Genomic DNA, 20,327 nt, shown 5'->3' with positions numbered 1-20,327 from the left:
GTGTTATGAAACTAGCTCACAAAAAGATAGAAAAGAGAGATCCACGCCTTAGAATTCAGCCTCTTCGAGGGGGCAACCTCCTTTACAATACATAAATGAACAATTCTTGGATGATACAAATGAAAATACCTCATTTCTATATATAGGAGTCTAAGTGGTCTCAATACAATCAAAGCCTACATAACAATAATATTGTAGGGCACAACAATAACAATAGTGGGCTTCTATGTGGCACAATAGTAACAATATGGGCACTACATGGGTACATCAATATAATAAGTAGGTTGTACTAATAACAATAAGGGGTTACACTAGTAGTATAAGGGCCTAACATGCCCCTCTCCTTCAAAAAGCGTTGTCCTCAACGCTTGAGTAGTTCTTGATGCTTCTGTATAAAATTCTTGTCCTCCCATGTGGAATATTCAGCGGGTAATTTCTTCAACGTGATGAAATACTCTGAAATTGATCGATTTCGTAGCTGTCGGGTTCTTGTTTCTGTGGCTGCTCCAGGTTCCAATATGATTTTTCCTTCCTCTTCAATTTCTGACAATATTGCTTGAATTGGGATCTTTTGCAACTTTTGAATAAGTGGCCATACTTCTTCATCCTTCTTCCATTGATCCCTTGCTTCGTTTATCCAATTTGGTTGGATAATATAAATAGCAAAAAACAATGCTTCCACATCCTCATCCTTGAAGAGTATTCTCATTCGGTAAGGTCGCCATTTTTTAAGTGCATGTAGTATTGCCAACATTTCCTTCTCATAAATAGATTGCTTGAGATGTAGCAGTAAAAATACCCAATCACCTACATCAAAACATTTTTCACTACGATGTTGATCTACCTGTTGTTTCGTTTGATTTTGCACCGAAGTGGCGTTATCCTTTAAAAGTTGGAGAACTTGCTGTTGATGCTCGATGTGATCTTTCTCTGCTTGAAACTTTTTCTTCTTGATATGTCCTTGTATCTTTTGAGGAGTGGTAATTTCTTCCCGTCCTTTACAAGATATGGTCGGATTCATTTCTTGATGCTCAATGTGCTCTTTCACTTCTTGAACATTTTTCTTCTTGATGTGTCCTTCTATCTTGATAGTTTGAGGAGTGGTAATTTCGTCCATTGAATTACAAGATATGGTTGGATTCATTTCTTCTTTCTCGATGTGATCTTTCACTACTTGCACCTTTTTCTTCTTGATATGTCCTTCTATCTTGAGAGTTTGAGGAGTGGTAATTCTTTCCAATGCTTTACAAGATATGATCTGATTAATTTCTTCTTTCTCTGGGGTGGTGTCCTGGCGTATATCCTCTTCTTTTGATGTTTCTTGATCCTTTTCTTCCTCCTCTTCATATTCTATGTAAAATAATTTCTTCTCAGCACACCTATGACCTTTAGTGCATTTGCTATCACAATTGTAACAAAGCCCTTTTTCTCTTTTTTCTTCCAATTGTTGTGGTGTAACCTTTGTAGGTTGTGGAAGGCTGGGAGAAACAACACTTCCATCTTTATAGTTGTGAGGGGTATGCTTCCTGGTTTCCATAATTTTTCTTTCCATTATGTCACAAAGCCCTTTTACTCTTTCCAACTGTTGTGGTGTTGCTCTAAAGAAGGTGTTGCTCTTTGTATCCTCATAATGTGTTATCATTTCCTCCGTGAAAATTGACCACGTGACAAGTTTTTTACGAGAACAAAGCCCTTCATACCATAAAAATTGATCTGGTTCTAAATATGAACATGCAATACATACCTTTTGTAATAGTTGTACACCATGTAGATCAAAATATTGCTCCATTTGAAGTATCCAATTTACCGGATCCTTGCCATCAAACTTCCTCATCTTGCTTTTTCTTGATTTTAGGAGCTCAACCTTGAAACGACTGTAATTCTCTACTTTTCAATCACCTAGTTCTGAATTTGTGACCTGTAGTAGCCCTCTGTGTCCTCTTTCCAATGCCACAAGTCTGACCCAAATTGGATTCTCCAAGGAAGAGTTATGCGAAATCTCCCACAGTGACTTGATTATAGACTAGTTCAGTAGAGCGAACTTGTACGACGTGCCACGAGTCCCTGTTTTGACCTTTGGATCTAAAAAATACCCACAAGAAACTACAGTCCGTCCTCTTTCTGTACCTTCTTACGAAACTTCAATCCGATCCCCAAAGAGAACGTTATGACGATTTTCCCCAGGTCACCTGTTTTGAATGTAATTCAGGAGTCTGCAAAAAGACCAAATTCCTCATATCATAGCTCCGCAAATATCGCGCGAACAGCTCTGAAATTTGGACCCAATGTTCAGCGCGCTTTCTTCTCAAACGGGTTTTTTTTGCGACTTCTGAAACGTCACAGAAAAAAAGTTATAGCGAAAATGCCACGATGACCTGTTTGGAGCAGCGAAACCCTAGAATCCAAAGCTCTGATACCAAATGTTATGAAACCAGCTCACAAAAAGATAGAAAAGAGAGATCCACGCCTTAGAATTCAGCCTCTTCGAGGGGGCAACCTCCTTTACATTACATAAATGAACAATTCTTGGATGATACAAATGAAAATACCTCCTTTCTATATATAGGAGTCTAAGTGGTCCCAATACAATCAAAGCCTACATAACAATAATATTGTAGGGCACAACAATAACAATAGTGGGCTTCTATGTGGCACAATAGTAACAATATGGGCAATACATGGGTACATCAATATAATAAGTAGGTTGTACTAATAACAATAAGGGGTTACACTAGTAGTATAGGGGCCTAACAAGTTGACTTAGGAACAACCCTTTCAGGAATTTGAATCTTGCATGCCTCAATGGCAAGTTTCTCACTTCTGGTGACAGGTTTACATCAATGGCCTTCGACCGAAAGATTTTGCATGGTGTTCGACATCGACTCACATATTCACACCACGTGAATTGTACTGTAGTACCTTGAGGGTCATTATCATTATCGGCGATTCCTCTCGCGCCTATTAACGACTTACATCATTGGCTGGTAATCAGGCGATGTCTTTCCATGTTGGACTTCAGAACATCTTTTCACATGGATCGACTTGTACATCGGGCGAAGATTGAACGAGTTTGAAGACCCCAGATCTAGTTTCATCCATATAGGCTGCGATATATTCAGGAAAATAAAGACATCAAATGTACACCATAGTTGCACAGATGATCATCTGAGCTAAGGGATGATGGCTCTACAAGAATCACCAGTCTGCAACATAGACGGTTGTCTATAATATGTACATGAAAATGAATTTATAAAGTTGAGCATGGGAATGCCCACCTCAGCTAGATCATGAAAATAATTTGAAGATAATGTATTGTATTGTATTTTATACAGGTCACCTTCCAGATCGAAAAACCTCGGATCCTCATGATAAATCATTTCACCCGACATCAGAAGATTTATGACCTCATGCTTTAGGGGGAAACTGTTATAGACATATTTGGGCACTACAACCCCAATCACATATGTTGATAAACCAAAAGCTCTTAAACCCCTAAAAGTGTTGTTCCACACTCTAAAAGATCAAGGTCAACTGATTACATCATTTTCTAGAAGTTCTCCTTGAAAATCCACTCAGAACTGGTCAAAACTAGACCATACAGACTACTCAGTGCTAAGGGTGTGATGCATACTAGCTGTTACACTAGCCAGGTGCGATGCATACTGAAAGAGCCTTCTGTAGGGTGCGATGGGCGAGAGTAGACATATGGTAGAGATAGTTTGCTAAGTGGAAACCCAAAGAATCTTCTAGAAACTTCTCATGTGACACTTGCCTCTCTGAATTCGCCCAGGGATGAGTAAGAGATCATGAAATCTCCAAGTGGAACCAAGAAATATCAGTGAAATGACACTAATAAAAAACCCAGAAGCTGACTCACCCCTCTACAAATATCTATAAATGGATCCCTCATCCTAGAGATCCAGAGGCTGGAATTTTGTAATTTGTAAGGAAGTACTATTGGTTTCTCTTTGAGACATTGCATTGTTGGGTGATCTTGCTTTTCATGAGGTGAAGAGGGCTTTCATGCTGGGAGGATGATGCTGGATCAGACAGTTGGGTTGTAATCCTCTCTTCTACTTCTACTATCAATAAAGTTATTTGAGTTTTCCTCCATATACTTGTGTACTTGTAAATCTTGTAATGGTGAATGCAATTGTAAGGTTAATGTACTTCTGATTCTGCATTGTTTATGGTATTATAGATCTCTATGCTTTGATGGTTTTCTGTTGCTTTTTCTCTATAGGTGTTCTTTAAAGCGGGACAAGTGAGAAAGGAGTGGTAAGCTCTATCAAAGGAGAGAGGAAACAAGCAAGGAGCCAAGTGAAAGATTGAGGTTGGTGCTCTCTGCTTCTCCCTTATCTATCATCCATAAAGGAAAACACAAGTTACTTTGAATTGTTTGTTTCTAAGATAGCTATCCGTCATAGTGGACTAGCAGATCAAATAGACACTAGTTTTCCTTGAAACGCACTTGTGATTGATCGTTGGTTGACCGTGATGACACTTGCGTGACAGTGTATGTGACTCCGTGTGTGAGTGCGACAAATGTTTACATAGTGAACACAACAAGTACACACAGAGCAAAGACCCTAAGTATAACCAGAATATGGTCGCAAGCATGACATTGACATCAACATGCGAAACTTGGGTGAAATGATCAAGCAAGGTGGGTGTGAAGACTCACACAAGCTCAGGGAGTGAACCTGAATGTGCACAACCATCAAGTGAAACTCTCAAGGGAGGCTCCGAAATTGGGTGCAGCCCAAAATTTTGGAGGGTGGTTGTAGCCGCTACAACACAACTCGATATAGTTGTATAGTCTGTTGGCGAGTGTTCTTGATCTATGTATCCATGACTTGATCAGTTGTGGCATGTTCCATGCAGTCAGGGTTGAGCTCTGTTGGTGTGAGTTGTTCTACAATGTCATAGGTGTCCAACAATGGTGTAAAGTATGGACGAAGGTAGTCTACATTAAACACTAGGTGCATACCAAGGAACAGTGGGATGCAGAGCTCGAAGGAATTGTCACCAACAACCTTGATGATGGTGTATGGCCCATAGTGGAGCGGGCGAAGCTTGCGATGAGGTCCAGTGAGGCGCTCCTTCTGTAAATGTAGCCAAACATTGTCGCCCACCTAGAAGTTGTGCGACACTTGATGTTGATCATGGCGCTACTTGTATGATCCGGATTTAAACAGGAACGCAACAAATTACAGAGATAACCATATACACAAGATGCAGCGGAAATAATACTTCATTTCATTAATGGAAAATACTGAAATATGCTTACAAACAGAAATGGCAATAAACTAGCTAGGGCGATGGTAGCTTATCTCTGAGAAGAGATGTGGTGGCTACATGCCTCTGAACTGTGTTACAATGAGGTTCGAAGACCTATTTATTGTTGAGAAACAATGGACAACCCTTAACATTCCAAAACCTAACCCTAGGAGATGAAATGCCAAACTGTGGGCCCCGTTTGGGTAAATTGGTACATCAACTTCCCGGGGTCGTAACTTTGGCATACGATCTCTGTTTGACGCGTACAATAGCTCGTTAGAAAGATCTATCCGAGCACTACCACTTTGGGAAGGGCAACATCGGTCCATGGACCCATGTTGCCCCCAGATTTCCCAAAAAACGTCGTTTAGGGCCTCAAAACGGCTCCGGAAGTTCAGGACCTGAAAAACTGCTAAAAATAGTAAGTTGTGCTACAATTAAGGAAACTGAAAATGCTGAGAAAGACAATGGTGGGGGTCCAGGTGGACTTGGCAGGTGGCCACCAATATCCACCTGGATCATTCCTCCCCCCTTAGGAAGCAATGGTCCCCATTGCGTTGAGCTCCTCCATGAGATGAGGAAACTTCTGCTGAACTTGTTCCCTGGTGAGCCACTTGCCCTGCTGAAGGAGTTGGCCCGCTTTGACAACTCGATACAGTTGGATATTCTGTTGGCGAGTGTTCTTGATCTGTGTGTCCATGATCCGATCAGTTGCAGCTTGTTCCATGCAATCTGGATTTAATTCTGTGGGTTTGAGCTGTTCTGCAATGTCGGATGTGTCTAGCAATGGTGGAAAGTATGGCCGAAGGCGGTCCACATTAAATACTGGGTGCAGGCCAAGGAATGGGGGAATGCTGAGCTCAAATGCATTGTCTCCCATAGCCTTAGTAATGGTGTAAGGACCATATCGGAGTGGTCTCAATTTCCGATAGGCTCCAGTAAGGCGTTCCTTTTGCAAATGCAACCAGACTTTGTCGCCCACCTGAAACTTGTGTGGCACCCGATGTTGATCATGTCGCTGCTTGTACTTGGCATTTGATTTCTCAAGAATGTCATGGACCTGCTGGCGAATATGTTGGATGCGCTCAATGAAGCTGGTGGCCTTATCTGTTTCGGACTGGACATGAGCTGAATTCATGTGAGTAGCTGCAAGTGGCATGGCCACATCAATGGGGCATAGTGGCTGGAATCCCAAACCCACCTGAAAAGGGCTATGGCCAGTGGAGCTGTGAAGAGCTCGGTTGTAGCTGTGCTGAACGTAGGGGAGGCTCTCGTCCCATGTGCGTGGATGCTTTGAGTTATACATGCGCAGAATGTGCACAATCATCCTATTGACAACCTCTGTCTGGCCATCAGTTTGAGGATGGAAGGCTGTGGACTTCGTGAGTTTGGTGTCCAGCATTGACCAGAGACTGGACCAAAAGGTGCTGAGAAACCGACTGTCCCGATCTGAGATGATAGACTGTGGGATCCCAAAGTGCACCCACACTCGTTCAAAGAAGAGTTTAGCAGTGGCTTCTGCTGTGATATTCTTCTTGCAGGCCATCATAATGGCCATCTTTGAGAACCTGTCGACGACCACAAAAACACAGTCATTTCCATGCTTAGTGGAAGGAAGGCCTGACATGTAATCCATGGAGATGGATTCCCAAGGTCGACTAGGGGTAGGCAACGGGGTATAGAGGCCTTGCTTCTTAATGGTCGGTTTGGCAATGGCACAGGCAGTACATGATCAGATGTACTTCCCAACATCCTGTCGAAGATTCGGCCAATAGAAATAGTTTTGCAGTACTGCCACTGTTTTCTCGACCCCGAAATGCCCAGCAGCCCGACTGTAGTGTGCTTCCCAAATCATCTTGGCACGCTCGCTTGAAGGAACACAGAGGTGACCGAGGTGGCATAATAGGGCATCCTGGAGGTGAAAATCTGCAACCTGCCGACCCTCCAAGAGTGTCTGGTATGTGTGGCCGAATTCTGGGTCGCTTTTGTAGAGAAGTGGCCAATCAGAAGTCTCGTGCCCGCAAGAGTTGAGCACGGTGGTTAGCGCCATGATCGGTGGTCGACTGAGGCAATCTGCAACATTATTGGTGCTGCCCTTTTTATACTTGATATTCAAGTGAAACTGTTGCAGGTATGTAGACCACTTCTGATGGCGATCATTCTGCAATTTCCCTTGGGTCTGTATGAACTGCAGAGGTCGGTGGTCTGTGTGGATGACCGTTTCCTTCCCCAAAATGTAATGCTTCCATTGTCGGCAGGCCTGTACAATGGAATACATCTCTTTATCATAAGTGGGGTACTTCCGGACTGTGTCTGAAAGTGTTTCACTGTGATATGCCACTGGATGTCCATGTTGAGTAAGGACTGCCCCAATAGCATAGTCAGAGGCATCTGTCTCGACCTCAAATGGTTGTTGTAAATCTGGTAACGCGAGCACTGGTGCCGTGCAGAGGCGATCCTTCAACTCCCTGAATGCCTTCTGTTGAGATTCAGACCAAAAGAATTTTGCTTTCGCCCCGCCCTTGGTGACTTGACTCAAGGGCCAAGAAATATGAGAAAATCCCAACACAAACCTGCGGTAGAAGTTGGCAAGACCTAGAAAGCTGCGGAGCTCTGTTAGAGTGGTTGGAGAGGGCCAATCCCGAATGACTTGGACCTTGGCTGGATCGACATGCACCCCCTGTTCATCAATGATGTATCCTAGATACTGAACCTCGGTCATGCCAAAAGTGCATTTCTCCAAATTGGCACATAGCTTGTGTTGCCGCAGTGTTTGGAGAACCTGTCGGATGTGGTGGAGGTGCTCTTCCCAACTCTGGCTGAAGATCAGAATGTCATCCAAGTATACTACTACAAAGGAGTTGGTGAATGGCCGCAAGATGTCATCCATTAGCCTCATAAAGGTTGCAGGAGCATTCGTCAATCCGAAAGGCATGACCAACCATTCGAAGAGGCCCTCCTTGGATTTGAAGGCAGTCTTCCACACATCTGAGGGTTCAATTGGTACCTGGTGATATCCTGACTTCAGATCGATCTTGCTGAAATATTTCGCCCCCTTTAGTTGGTCTAGGAGGTCATCAATCCGCGGGATCGGGTACCTATTACGGACAGTGATCTTGTTCAGCGCCCGATAGTCAATACAGAGTCTCCACGTCCCATCCTTCTTCTGTACCAACACTATCGGGCTCCCACAGGGCGAATAACTCGGACGGATGTGACCTTTCTGCAGGAGCTCCTGAATCTGCCTCTTGATTTCATTGTTCTCCAGAACGGAGCGCCGATAAATTGGTCCATTGGGTAGCGGCGCACCTGGGGTCAGATCGATGGAGTGCTTGACTTGACAGTGCAGAGGAACCCCTGCCGGGGAGGTGAAGATGTCTTCGTACTCCTCCACAATCTTGTCCATCTGTAGCTGCCGTGCAGAGGAACCCCGTTTGGAGGCCGCGGCCACTGTCTTCTTCTTCCCTTGAGGGCGTATCATCAGGAAAACAAATTTCCTGGTTTTGGAAATGATCTTACTGCATTGTTTTGCAGTAATCAAAGAGATGGCGGCAGGTGGTGCTACCTCTGGTATCCTGAACAACTTATTTCCCAATGTAATAATAACAGCACGGGGCCTTGATTCATACACAGCATGTCGCTTCCACAAGTATGGTTGTCCTAGTAATACATCACAAACTTCAAGGGGAGCAATGTCACACAATACCTCATCCGTGAAGGGCTTGATGTTGTATGGAAGGCGACACTGCTGGCTCACGCGAAGATCTCGCCCTTGGTGAAGCCACCCAATGGTGTATGGTTGTGGATGTGCTGTGGTCGGTAAGCCCAACCGCTTCACGACCTCTGCCGAAATGAGGTTCTTTTGACTCCCGCTATCAACAATGAACTGTATCGGGGAGCCCTTTACCCACATCTGGGAGTGGAAGAGACGCTCCTCCTCCTCTGGATCTTCGGGTTCATTTTTCTGGATCTTTGCGGTAGCAACAGTGGCGTTGGGATCCGCATCAATGATTTGCTTCCCTTTTTCATACCCCTTATCGGGTTCTGACTCAGAGTCGGAACATGCATCTGATTCTGAAACCTTTAGCTCAGCCACCAGTGACTGCTTGGCCCGACACTCACTTGTGTTGTGAGTGGAGCTCTTATGGAACTCGCACCATTTTCCAGTGTCCTTTCTCGGCTTCGCGGCGTTGCTCTTTGCTTGCAGCTTCGGCTGGTTGTCTTGGGCTGTCCCGCCTTGGCTTTGTCCTTTGTTCTGTGGTTTAGGGGCACCTTTCCCCTGCTTTGGATTCGCAGATCCAAAGTCTCGCTTCTTTTGTTTAAACTTCTGCTCGACCTTGACGGCATACCGGTATGCTGCGCCGAGCGAGGGGATGTTTAAGAACTGTATTTCTTCCTGGATGTACTTGTGCAGGCAGCCACGGTATTTGAGTATCAAATGTTGCTCCGAATCCTTGATACCCAACTTTGTGCGAAGGGTATGGAAAAGATTGGTGAACTCCGGCACGTCTTGGTCCCTTCCCTGCCGCAGCGTGGTCCACTTTATGTATTCATCCTCATAGCTTCCGACAGGGTAGTACTGCTCCTTGATGGCATCCCGGAACGAATCCCAGGTGGGTGCGGCTGAAAATAGTGAGCCAGTACTTTCATCCTTCTGCTCGCAGTAGGTTTCCCACCAGTCCTTGACGTGGGGGGCTGCTTTGAGAAGAGCAAAAACAATCTTTTCCCGACTCGAAAATTCATGAACAGAAAAATAACCCTCTAGCAGATTTAACCATTTATCTACGGCATCGGCGTCTATCTGACCCTCGAATATGGGGATTTCAAAATTAACTTGTACCTTAAAGGGTGTGGCGTTTCTAGAGGAGCTACTGGAAGCCGATGCGCCGCTTCTGGGTAGCCGCTGAAGGATCTGCACAAAGCTGTCCATCATCGCGTTCCGTTGTCGCTCGAGCACTTCTTCGAGCAAGATTTTGATGGGATCTCCTGCCCCCTCGTCTTTCTTCTCGTCCGCCATGGGAGGCCGTCGGGATTTGCGAGGCTAGTCTTGCAAAGGTTCAACCAGTTCAAGCCCTAACTCCTTATATCCCGACCTTGTTGGGGACATGCAAAGAAAAACAGAGAAAAAGCAGACCGCTCTGATACCACTGATCCGGATTTAAACAGGAACGCAACAAATTACAGAGATAACCATATACACAAAGATGCAACGGAAATAATACTTCATTTCATTAATGGAAAATACTGAAATATGCTTACAAACAGAAATGGCAATAAACTAGCTAGGGCGATGGTAGCTTATCTCTAAGAAGAGATGTGGTGGCTACATGCCTCTGAACTATGTTACAATGAGGTTCGAAGGCCTATTTATTGTTGAGAAACAATGGACAACCCTTAACATTCCAAAACCTAACCCTAGGAGATGAAACGCCAAACTGTGGGCCCCGTTTGGGTAAATTGGTGCATCAACTTCCCGGGGTCGTAACTTTGGCATACGATCTCCGTTTGACGCGTACAAGAGCTCGTTAGAAAGATCTATCTGAGCACTACCACTTTGGGAAGGGCAACATCGGTCCATGGACCCATGTTGCCCCCAGATTTCCCAAAAAACGTCGTTTAGGGCCTCAAAACGGCTCCGGAAGTTCAGGACCCGAAAAACTGCTAAAAATAGTAAGTTGTGCTACAATTAAGGAAACTGAAAATGCTGAGAAAGACAATGGTGGGGGTCCAGGTGGACTTGGCAGGTGGCCACCAATATCCACCTGGATCATTGTACTTAGCATTAGCTTTGTCAAATATATCATGTACTTGCTGGCGAATGTGTTGAATGCGCTCAATGAAGCTGTTAGCCCTTTCGACTTTGGAATGGATGTGAGCTGAATCTGCCTCAAATACAATTATGAAGACTGACACTAGTTACATTCTTCAACGCATTAGTGGTGTCTCATTGGAAACCATGAATCCAAGAACTCCTAGTAGTTGTATTTCCATATGCAACTACTTAACTATTTTACCATTTATTTTGTCATAATGAAAGAATTCAAGAGTGTGATTACAATCGACTTAGAAAGGGTAAATTTCATCAATCCATGCTCACCCAGAGGGAAATCCTCCCCTTTTTTGGATGTAACTAGGGTGTTGCATATAACTTTGGGATAGGAGGTATCAGTGTCCATAGGTTTAGAATCTCTAGATCCTTCCTTCCTCCTCTTCCACCGTTTTTCTTGCTTCTTGCTCTCTCATTAATCTTAATTCTTCATTTTTTTTCCTTTACTCAACTTCTTTCTTAGGCCTTAATGCTCCTGCCTATTGGTCTAGTCTTTCTTTTTTGGATGCTAATTCTCTTGCTAGTCACTCCTTTTTTGCTCTCTCTTCTTTCTCTCTTCCCCTATTTCTATTCCTTCCTCTTATATCTACTTTCATAGTTTCTACTTCTCATTCTGAAATCCATTTCATCCATAGATGTGCCTCTTCCATGCACTTCTTCCTCCTTCCACTCTTCATTTTGCTAAAGCCATTTCGATAAGGTGTCATAGTGGTAGTTGATTATATTCAATGGATCATGGATTTTGAGCCTTTCTTCTCCACAATGAAATGTGGCTAGGGCTTTAACCTTTTTCTACTACTTCTCATACATATTTGATCCCATGAGCCCCCATATAAAAGGGAAATGGGGGCCATAACACTTTCTTGTTGTGGGCAAGTGATGCCCCAACTTTGTGCAGGATTATTTGGTATGCCACCTTTTGTAAAGCTGGATTATTAGGGATGAATTCAGGTGATAGGTGGGTGGTTTGGTGGCTCAAAAATTCTTAATGTAGTTTCCTAGATTTGTGACATTCTAATTACCCACTTCATCGATTGCCTACATGGAATTTTATATTATGCATCTTGCAGGTTCATAGAAGCTTCTTTTATGTGGGAGCAATGAACTACTCATATATTTTTGTGTTATGTATTATGAATCAATGCTCCCATAGAATCTAATAGTAAGCATGTATGGGTGCCTAGGAATTTGAAATAAGGGATTGAAATATTTAAGGGATTTGGGAATTGGTATTTTATTACAAGTATGGCAGTATGGTTGCCTAGGAATTTTCTGCCTAGGACTTAGGGTTTAAGGGAGAATGAATTTAGGATAGGGATTTAGAAATACAGGGCTAGGGATAGGGTTTATTGTGATGTGGGAAGGATAACAGGGTCTTAGGAATAGTTTTTAGGGGTGTAGGAAACAAGCTAGGGTTTGCAAGGCTTTAGAATTCCCAATTTCACACAATGAACTTCATAGCATGAATGATGACTTTGAAAGATGTATGGAGGGATGGATAGGGTTGTACTTACTTGATAAGAGGCTTAGAAACCATGTGTTGAGGGTCTGGAACCTTTGTTTGCAGTTTGAGAACTTGTGGACAAAGTTTGACCGGTGCACAGCGCCCTTAGTGCGTACGCAGTGCTTTTAGCCTATGCACAATGCCTTAAGCCCGTGCACAGTGCCTTCAGTCTATGTGCAGTGCCTGCAGCTCGTGCGTAGCGCCTGCAGCTTGTGCGCAACACCTGCCTCTATTTTGCTAATTTCTTCCCAAATCGTGAGGAATGGTGCTTTGGGGTTTTCTCAAGCAATGATAAGAGTAAAATGGAGTTGCGTTAGATGCTAGGAAGGCCTTTATACATAAGTGAAATTGATCATTAGCTTTGAAAACTCACTTTCTAATGTTTCTTTTCTCCTTTTTGAAATGGTTGCTAATTTCCCTTCTGACTTTTTTCTTTGCAGGTGGATAATGCTAGAGTGTTGACACTCTTCACATTTGATTTTGCTTTGGATGGAGTTGGCACATATTTTTCTTAGTTGACAGCTCAGGAATATTAACTTATTACATATAATGAACATAAAATTACATAAATTGGAAAAAATATTACATCTCTGTTTTTTGAAATAAAATTACAATCTGAAGTAAAACTGATACTTGGAATAAAAATTAGAACATGGGCAAACATAGGCACATGTTTACCAATCCTCTTTAAATGACAAAAGGATATTATTTTTCTTACTCTCATACTTTTTTGCTGGCTTTATGCAGTGAAATGGAGTATTATTGGACCTTGAAAGAATGAAACCTAGTGACCTAAATGAGTAGACTCCATGTGGACTTGACTGACACAAAACAAGATGAAATGAGCCTTTATGGTCAATGTATGCTCAGTAAGACACATGAAGGTGGGCCAACAAATATTGATTTTTGAGAGAGAGTAGGGCTTTTTACATAAGGCTACCATGAGTGAGTAAATTTTTGAATGAGGACCTAGGTGGAATGACAAAAATTTCAGAATGGGACCCTAATATGATATAAAAGAGGATTTTTTATCATTGATGGCAGTGTGCAAATACTAACTCTAACACATAGGAGAAACATACATTAGATCTTATGCTTATAGAAAGTCTTGAAGCCACAAATATTATGTAACTCATGGAATAGTTTTGTGTGATAGTTAAAATTATTGCAAATCGAAGTCGAAGTTCTAGTAAAGCGTGTTCCTATGGCACAATACGATGTTTATGATACTTAACAATGAAAGGAAATCCATTTTTCCTAAACAAATTGGGGCGAGGCTCTTGTTGACCAAATTAAATAGTAATAGTAGCATGGAAGAAAAGAGTATGCAATCAAGGATCGACTTTATAAATGAAAAATACACTTAATAAAGAAGAATGATCAGAGTTTAGAGTGAAAGAAAGGAATTTTGCAGAGGAATGGTTAATGGAATGATTTGTCTCCCTTTGCATCTCCAAGTCCTCGAGCATATACCTTGGCTTTGAATTGCCTTGATGTAAGCACCTATGGTGGTTATTATGGATTAAGAATTTCTATTAAATATCTTTTAAGCCAATCTTGCATATACTTTTTCTCACGAGTGAAACTATAATATCTTGTTTTACTCTGAGTGAAAATATTTCTTCCTCTATTTCTTTAAAATATTGAGTCTGATAGTTTAATTTTTATCTCATGATCTTCATTATCATTCACAAAAGTAATGAACCACTGTTTAATCTCTTCCCTTGGAAAATCAATGAGATTATCAAACTCATTGGCCCATGAAGCTCTAATTATGCTCACTTCCATCCCTAATTAATCATCGGGTATTAACATATCGTCTTTTATTAATCATGGTTCCTCAATATCTTCAACGAATTTAATTGATTTAAAGAAAGCAATGCTTCTTTTATCATTAATTTTTTTACACTTAGCAATTTAGTTTTGCAACATTTGTATTTTGGTGAATTGGTGTCGAGAGAGGTTGTTGTTTTGTCATAGCTTTTTTGTTAAGGCGACTTTTAGTTCTATTTATTTTTGCCCTAACTTTTGACAACTTCTGTTCTATTTATAACCAGTTTTAATTTTGACCAGTTTTATTAGTTTTAATTCTTTGAATGGTAAAATTTTGACAAGTTCTATTAGTTTTAATTCTTTTAATTTTGACAAGTTCTATTAGTTTTAATTCTTTTAATGGTAAAAATGTGCTAAACTTTTTGACAAGTTCTATTAGTTTTAACTTGTTTTATCATTAGGTTGAAGGGTAGTCCTCATAGATTTCTTTGGAATCAGTTCAAACTTGAGATAGGTGTAATGAATATTTAAATTATTTTAAAAAATATGTTGATTATGTTCTAAATCCTTTGTAAATACTATGTAAAGGGGTAATCCATTGTGAGAAATTCCTCAAATAAAAAATAACATCCCAAGTTTCTAAAATAATAATCAATTGCTTATCAATATTTTGTAAGGTATATAATCTTACCCTATTGAGCAATTTAGCAGTGTTCTTTATCTTTCATGATGTTCCAAGTGGGCTTTGCACTTTTGGATTTGGTACAACTATAACTGAAATATAAATATATAATTAAAAATAGAAATATTTTTAAATATATGAATGTGAAATATATATAAATTTAATTAATAAGTATATAAAAATTCAAAATATACAATATATAATAATTATGCATATTACATTAGAATTAAATGAAAAAATTATAAAAACATGTCATAGAAAAATGCCCAATATAAATATCATTATATGTATGATTAAGATCTTAAAAAATTGTCATTTTGTTTATTAGTTAAATAATTTCTTTTAATATATATAAAAGATAAACGACTATATAAATATATATATATAAATAGATATAATAGATCTATTTTAATTTTTTTAAACAAAAATTTAATTTCTTAAAATAAAAATCTTTTTCTAATTTTAGACTTAAAAAATATTTACTTAAAAATTTAATACTTAATACTCATTAAATACAAAATTAAAATACTAAGTATATACCATTTTTATTAAAAAATAATTATATATTCTAATTATTAATTCAATATAATTATAATCATATATATAGATATGTCCCTTACTTCACTTCACTTTAAAACACTAACATAACTGTCCCATGTCGAGAGAGTAGTAACTGTCTCTTGTCATAGCTTTTTTGTTAAAGGCGACTTCTAGTTCTATTTATTTTTGCCATAACTTTTGACAACTTCTGTTCCAGTTTCAATTTTGACCCGTTTTATTAGTTTTAATTCTTTTAATGGTAAAAAATTTTGACCAGTTTTATTAGTTTTAATTCTTTTAATGGTAAAATTTTGACAAGTTCTACTGGTTTAAATTCTTTTAAGGGTAAAAAGGTGCTCCGTACTACGTAGTGTCCTTCTTTAGACATAAAAAACACCGAAAGAATCGGGGGTGCTCAAATATTTCACCACAGATCAGCATTCAAATTCCCTATATATTGATGGGTGTATTGGTGTGAGTTCTTCATAGATTTCAGGTGGGCATTAACAGAGCGTTTTGCATCGAGGTCTGTCCTCCTCTGTCATGATAACTCCCTTTCCCTTTGTGTGTTTTTATCAAATTCAGTCTTTTGCTGCTCATAACAGTTAATCATGAAAGTTTCTGGCGCTGCTTTTCTTAGTCTGATATTGATGTTTTTAATAATCAATTAGGAAGTTGTTAGCTGTGACTCTTTGAGTATTGAAGTTTTTAGTAGCCAATCATTAAACCTTCAGCAGTGTATTGTGCCATCTAATAATCAGGCTTTTTAAGAGTAACTCATGGCGTTCTTATAAGCGTAATTGGTTTCTGAAATTATTTCATGTTTTTGTTGGGATCATTGGTGAAGTTCTATCTCAGCTTTCCGATTTTTAAAAGCTGGTTTCTGTGTTCTGGTTAAGTGAATATTTCACGAATTTAGAGGTGGATTTTCTAAATTTTGAAAAAAAATTGGTAATTGCGTCAGTTTCTTTCTTAAGTTTACTGATGGATTTCTCAAAATTCTACGAGGTTTAGGCTGTTGCCTGCCCATGGAACCATGAACTTGTGTTTTTGTCTCTGGATTTTATGAGTTCTACAGGGATTTAATCATATTTTCCCTCTCAGGAACGTGTTTCTCTGAATTCTATCGGTTTAACCTCATCGGCCGATGGATTTGAGTATTTGCAATTTTCTTTTGTCCAGAGCCCATTGGGTCATGGTCACGAGTGCTTCTTCTCCATTTTAGACCAAGAATTCCATTGAATTTCAGTAGTTCTGATCTACTTTTGCATTGCGGGTTATGAATCCAAGTGCTTTCTTGGACATTCCTAATATGGTTTTCTTCTTGGCTGCCATTTATTTCAACATGGAGTGATATCTTACTCTGGATGTGTTATTGCAGACTTCTTGTATATCCTCCTCTCACTGAGCACCATGGGAAGCATTGGAGCTGATGGAATGACCTATGGAGAATACACCTATGAGAATCTGGATAGAGAGCTATAATGGCCAAGTGAAAAATTGAAAATTTCCATCACTGGAGCTGGTGGGTTCATTGCCTCCCATATTGCCCGGAGATTGAAATCTGAAGGGCATTACATTATTGCCTCTGATTGGAAGAAGAACGAGCACATGACTGAGGATATGTTCTGCAATGAATTCCATCTCGTCGATCTGAGAGTTATGGACAATTGCTTGGCTGTTACGAAAGGAGTCGACCATGTTTTCAACTTGGCCGCAGACATGGGTGGTATGGGATTCATACAGTCTAATCACTCTGTTATCATGTACAACAACACCATGATCAGTTTCAACATGCTTGAAGCTGCGCGAATCAATGGTGTTAAAAGGTGAGACCTTGGTTTGTTTCTGCACATTGGCTTTCCATTTCATTTCTGGTTGATGTCTGTTTTTGTTATTGCTTATGATTATGTCAATTTATATCCATTTTAAACTTCTCTCTATCAAGCACTAAGTCAAGTATGATAACTTCTTAGAAGTGCAAAAGCACTATTCTAGAATACAAGACTATGTACACTTCAAATAATTTAATTCCTTTTAATGCTCTCCACAGAATCTTATTATTGCAACTTGAAATTACAATGCAATCGGTAGTGCAGATAATATATTTTAGTCCGACCGAACATCAAATTATTTCTTCTAAAAACATAACCATTTTACTCTCATGGTCACAGTTTGTTCCGTCGCTCGACATGGCATATTTTGTTATAATCTATTTGTTTCTCTGCAGGTTTTTCTATGCTTCTAGTGCATGCATTTATCCCGAGTTCAAACAATTGGAGACCAATGTGAGCTTGAAGGAGTCTGATGCTTGGCCAGCTGAGGTATGTAGCCATATATTGCTTTAATACTCTGGTAATGCTATTCGGTGCTATTTCACATAGCATTTTGGGTCAAAAGGCAATGTAAGAGCTGATACTGAAATTTGTTTAAGAAGAGGCTGGAAATGTAGTAGCTGTGTACAGAAATTTGTTTAGGAAGAGGCCGGAAATGCAAGAGCTGAGTACTGAAATTTGTTTAGGAAGAGGCTGGATGTTTGATGAAAAGCGTTTACGGTAGTCCTGACTGATTTCAAGGTTGCTTTTGAATGTTTAGCTAATTGAAAATTCAGAAGGTTACTGTAAGAGTACACCTCTGAAGTAGGACACTCTGATTTGCCAGTGGTACACTCTAGATATATCGGGGCCTCTGTAACTTGGAGAAGTGATGTAACTCCATAGGACCTGGTTTATCATAGGAACTGATTTGTTAGTTACTAGCTTGTGATTCCTGTACTACAATTGTTAGATCCAGCCTGCTTCCCCAGATACAAGAATCGTCTTATGCTGGATTAAGCTGTTATAGCTCATTTTCACTTAAACTGTTTAGAGACTAATGATTTGATTGCTCTGTAGCCTCAAGATGCCTATGGCTTGGAAAAGCTTGCCACAGAAGAATTGTGCACACACTACACCAAGGACTTTGGTATAGAATGCCGGATAGGGCGTTTCCACAACATTTATGGTCCTTTTGGCACATGGAAGGGTAAGTTATGAAAATTGTAATGATTGTAGGATGCTCATATTTATGTTCCCTTTGTTGATAAACTCATTTGCCACTGCAGGTGGCCGTGAGAAGGCTCCTGCTGCCTTTTGTAGGAAGACAATCACATCTACTGTTAGATTTGAAATGTGGGGAGATGGTGAGCAAACACGATCCTTTACATTCATTGACGAATGTGTGGAGGGTGTCTTAAGGTACCAAAACTTGGAATGGCTTTTGAAATTCAGTTTTGGATCTAATTCTCGCTACCTGTTTATTCAGATTCATCTTTGTTTCTTCTCAGAAATCTTTATTTTGATATGCCAGGTTGACTAAATCAGACTTCAGAGAGCCAGTGAATATTGGCAGTGATGAAATGGTCAGCATGAATGAGATGGCTGAAATGGTGTCAAGCTTTGAGAATAAAATGTTGCCAATACATCACATTCCTGGGCCAGAGGGTGTACGTGGTCGGAATTCTGACAATACATTGATTAAGGAAAAGCTAGGCTGGGCGCCAACCATGAAGTTGAAGGTAAGGTTCTTAAGGTTCTAGCTATTAGATTTTCAGATTGTTAAACTCCTTGCAATGCATTTTCCCTTGTGCATTGAAAGAAAGATGCAGAGTCACGTTTGTTTCCTTTTGTTTCTGGCAGGATGGCTTGAAAATTACATATTTCTGGATCAAGGAACAAATTGAGAAGGAAAAGGCTCAGGGAATTGATCTCTCCATCTATGGGTCTTCCAAGGTGGTTGGCACTCAAGCCCCTGTTCAACTAGGTTCTCTTCGTGCTGATGGAAAGGAATGAAGACCAAAACCTAGATCTCTGGTTAATGGGATAAATAATCAGTCATTTTTTTATAAGGCTGGCAAGATGGTTAGCAGTTGGAGACTGCAATTTTCAATTTTCTCTATTGTTTATCTGGGAATGGTAATAGGGTTTTGAGAATTTTAATGTAATTATTAATAATTTTTTGATGGATGGTAGGGATTTAATTTAAAAGGAAAGTTGAAATTTATCTAAAAGGTAGTTGTGCTATTTTTATTTTTCAATACAATAAAAAATGTCATATTTAATTTTTATTTGTGGCACTAAACTCTTATTAGTTAGTATTGCTTTACTATGTTTTTCTCGTTATATGTTTTTTTAATGTAATTATGCTTAAAATAATTTAAAATAAAGTTATGTTTTAGTTAATTTTTATGATTTTTTTGGGCAATATGAGATATATGATATCGGTATTTTCCAGTCATTTAATTTGTATGGTTAAGCTAGTATAAATGACTATAAAAATGATAAATAAAAAATTACGATAATACTAATTTTTTCCTATTATATAATTATAACCCATGTACATGAGTATCATATCTCTTTAATAAGTACTTTAATTAACTACTATATTTCCAATTCATCAACGAAAGTAACATTTAACATCTACCGCAAACCACATTGGAAAAATCAAGGATGTACCTAGTACACCACTTTACTATTCTAAACAAAAATGCTTAAACATAATCAATATATCAGTTCAATATATCAGAAGTTGTAAACAAAATGAAACACTCACCATAATGATGGGAAGAAAAAACAGATAAAGAGCGTGGTAAGCTTATGTGCACCACTCTTCCACAACATCCATTTTGACTAAACCATTTTCTTCGCTCACTGTCTTATCCTCTTGCACATCATTATGACTAA

At 39.7% G+C, this 20,327-nt stretch overlaps 1 protein-coding gene across 1 annotated transcript; it reads left to right on the top strand.

The window, feature by feature from the left end:
- The first annotated feature begins 17,054 nt into the window (after nucleotides 1–17,054).
- Nucleotides 17,055–19,436, top strand: LOC149210790 (GDP-mannose 3,5-epimerase 2-like). Its single transcript, XM_089394484.1, has 6 exons — nucleotides 17,055–17,435; nucleotides 17,837–17,930; nucleotides 18,501–18,630; nucleotides 18,710–18,842; nucleotides 18,955–19,162; nucleotides 19,284–19,436. Exons 1-6 carry the CDS (start codon nucleotides 17,218–17,220, stop codon nucleotides 19,434–19,436), a joined length of 936 nt encoding a protein of 311 aa, XP_089250610.1. The 5' UTR covers nucleotides 17,055–17,217.
- Nucleotides 19,437–20,327: the final 891 nt, after the last annotated feature.

The sequence above is a fragment of the Pinus tabuliformis genome, chromosome 1_2 (assembly GCF_031772625.1).
Source record: "Pinus tabuliformis cultivar Carrire ecotype Pingquan chromosome 1_2, CPIR1, whole genome shotgun sequence".
Classification (NCBI taxonomy): domain Eukaryota; kingdom Viridiplantae; phylum Streptophyta; class Pinopsida; order Pinales; family Pinaceae; genus Pinus; species Pinus tabuliformis.
This window is presented reverse-complemented; position numbering and strand designations above follow the sequence as displayed.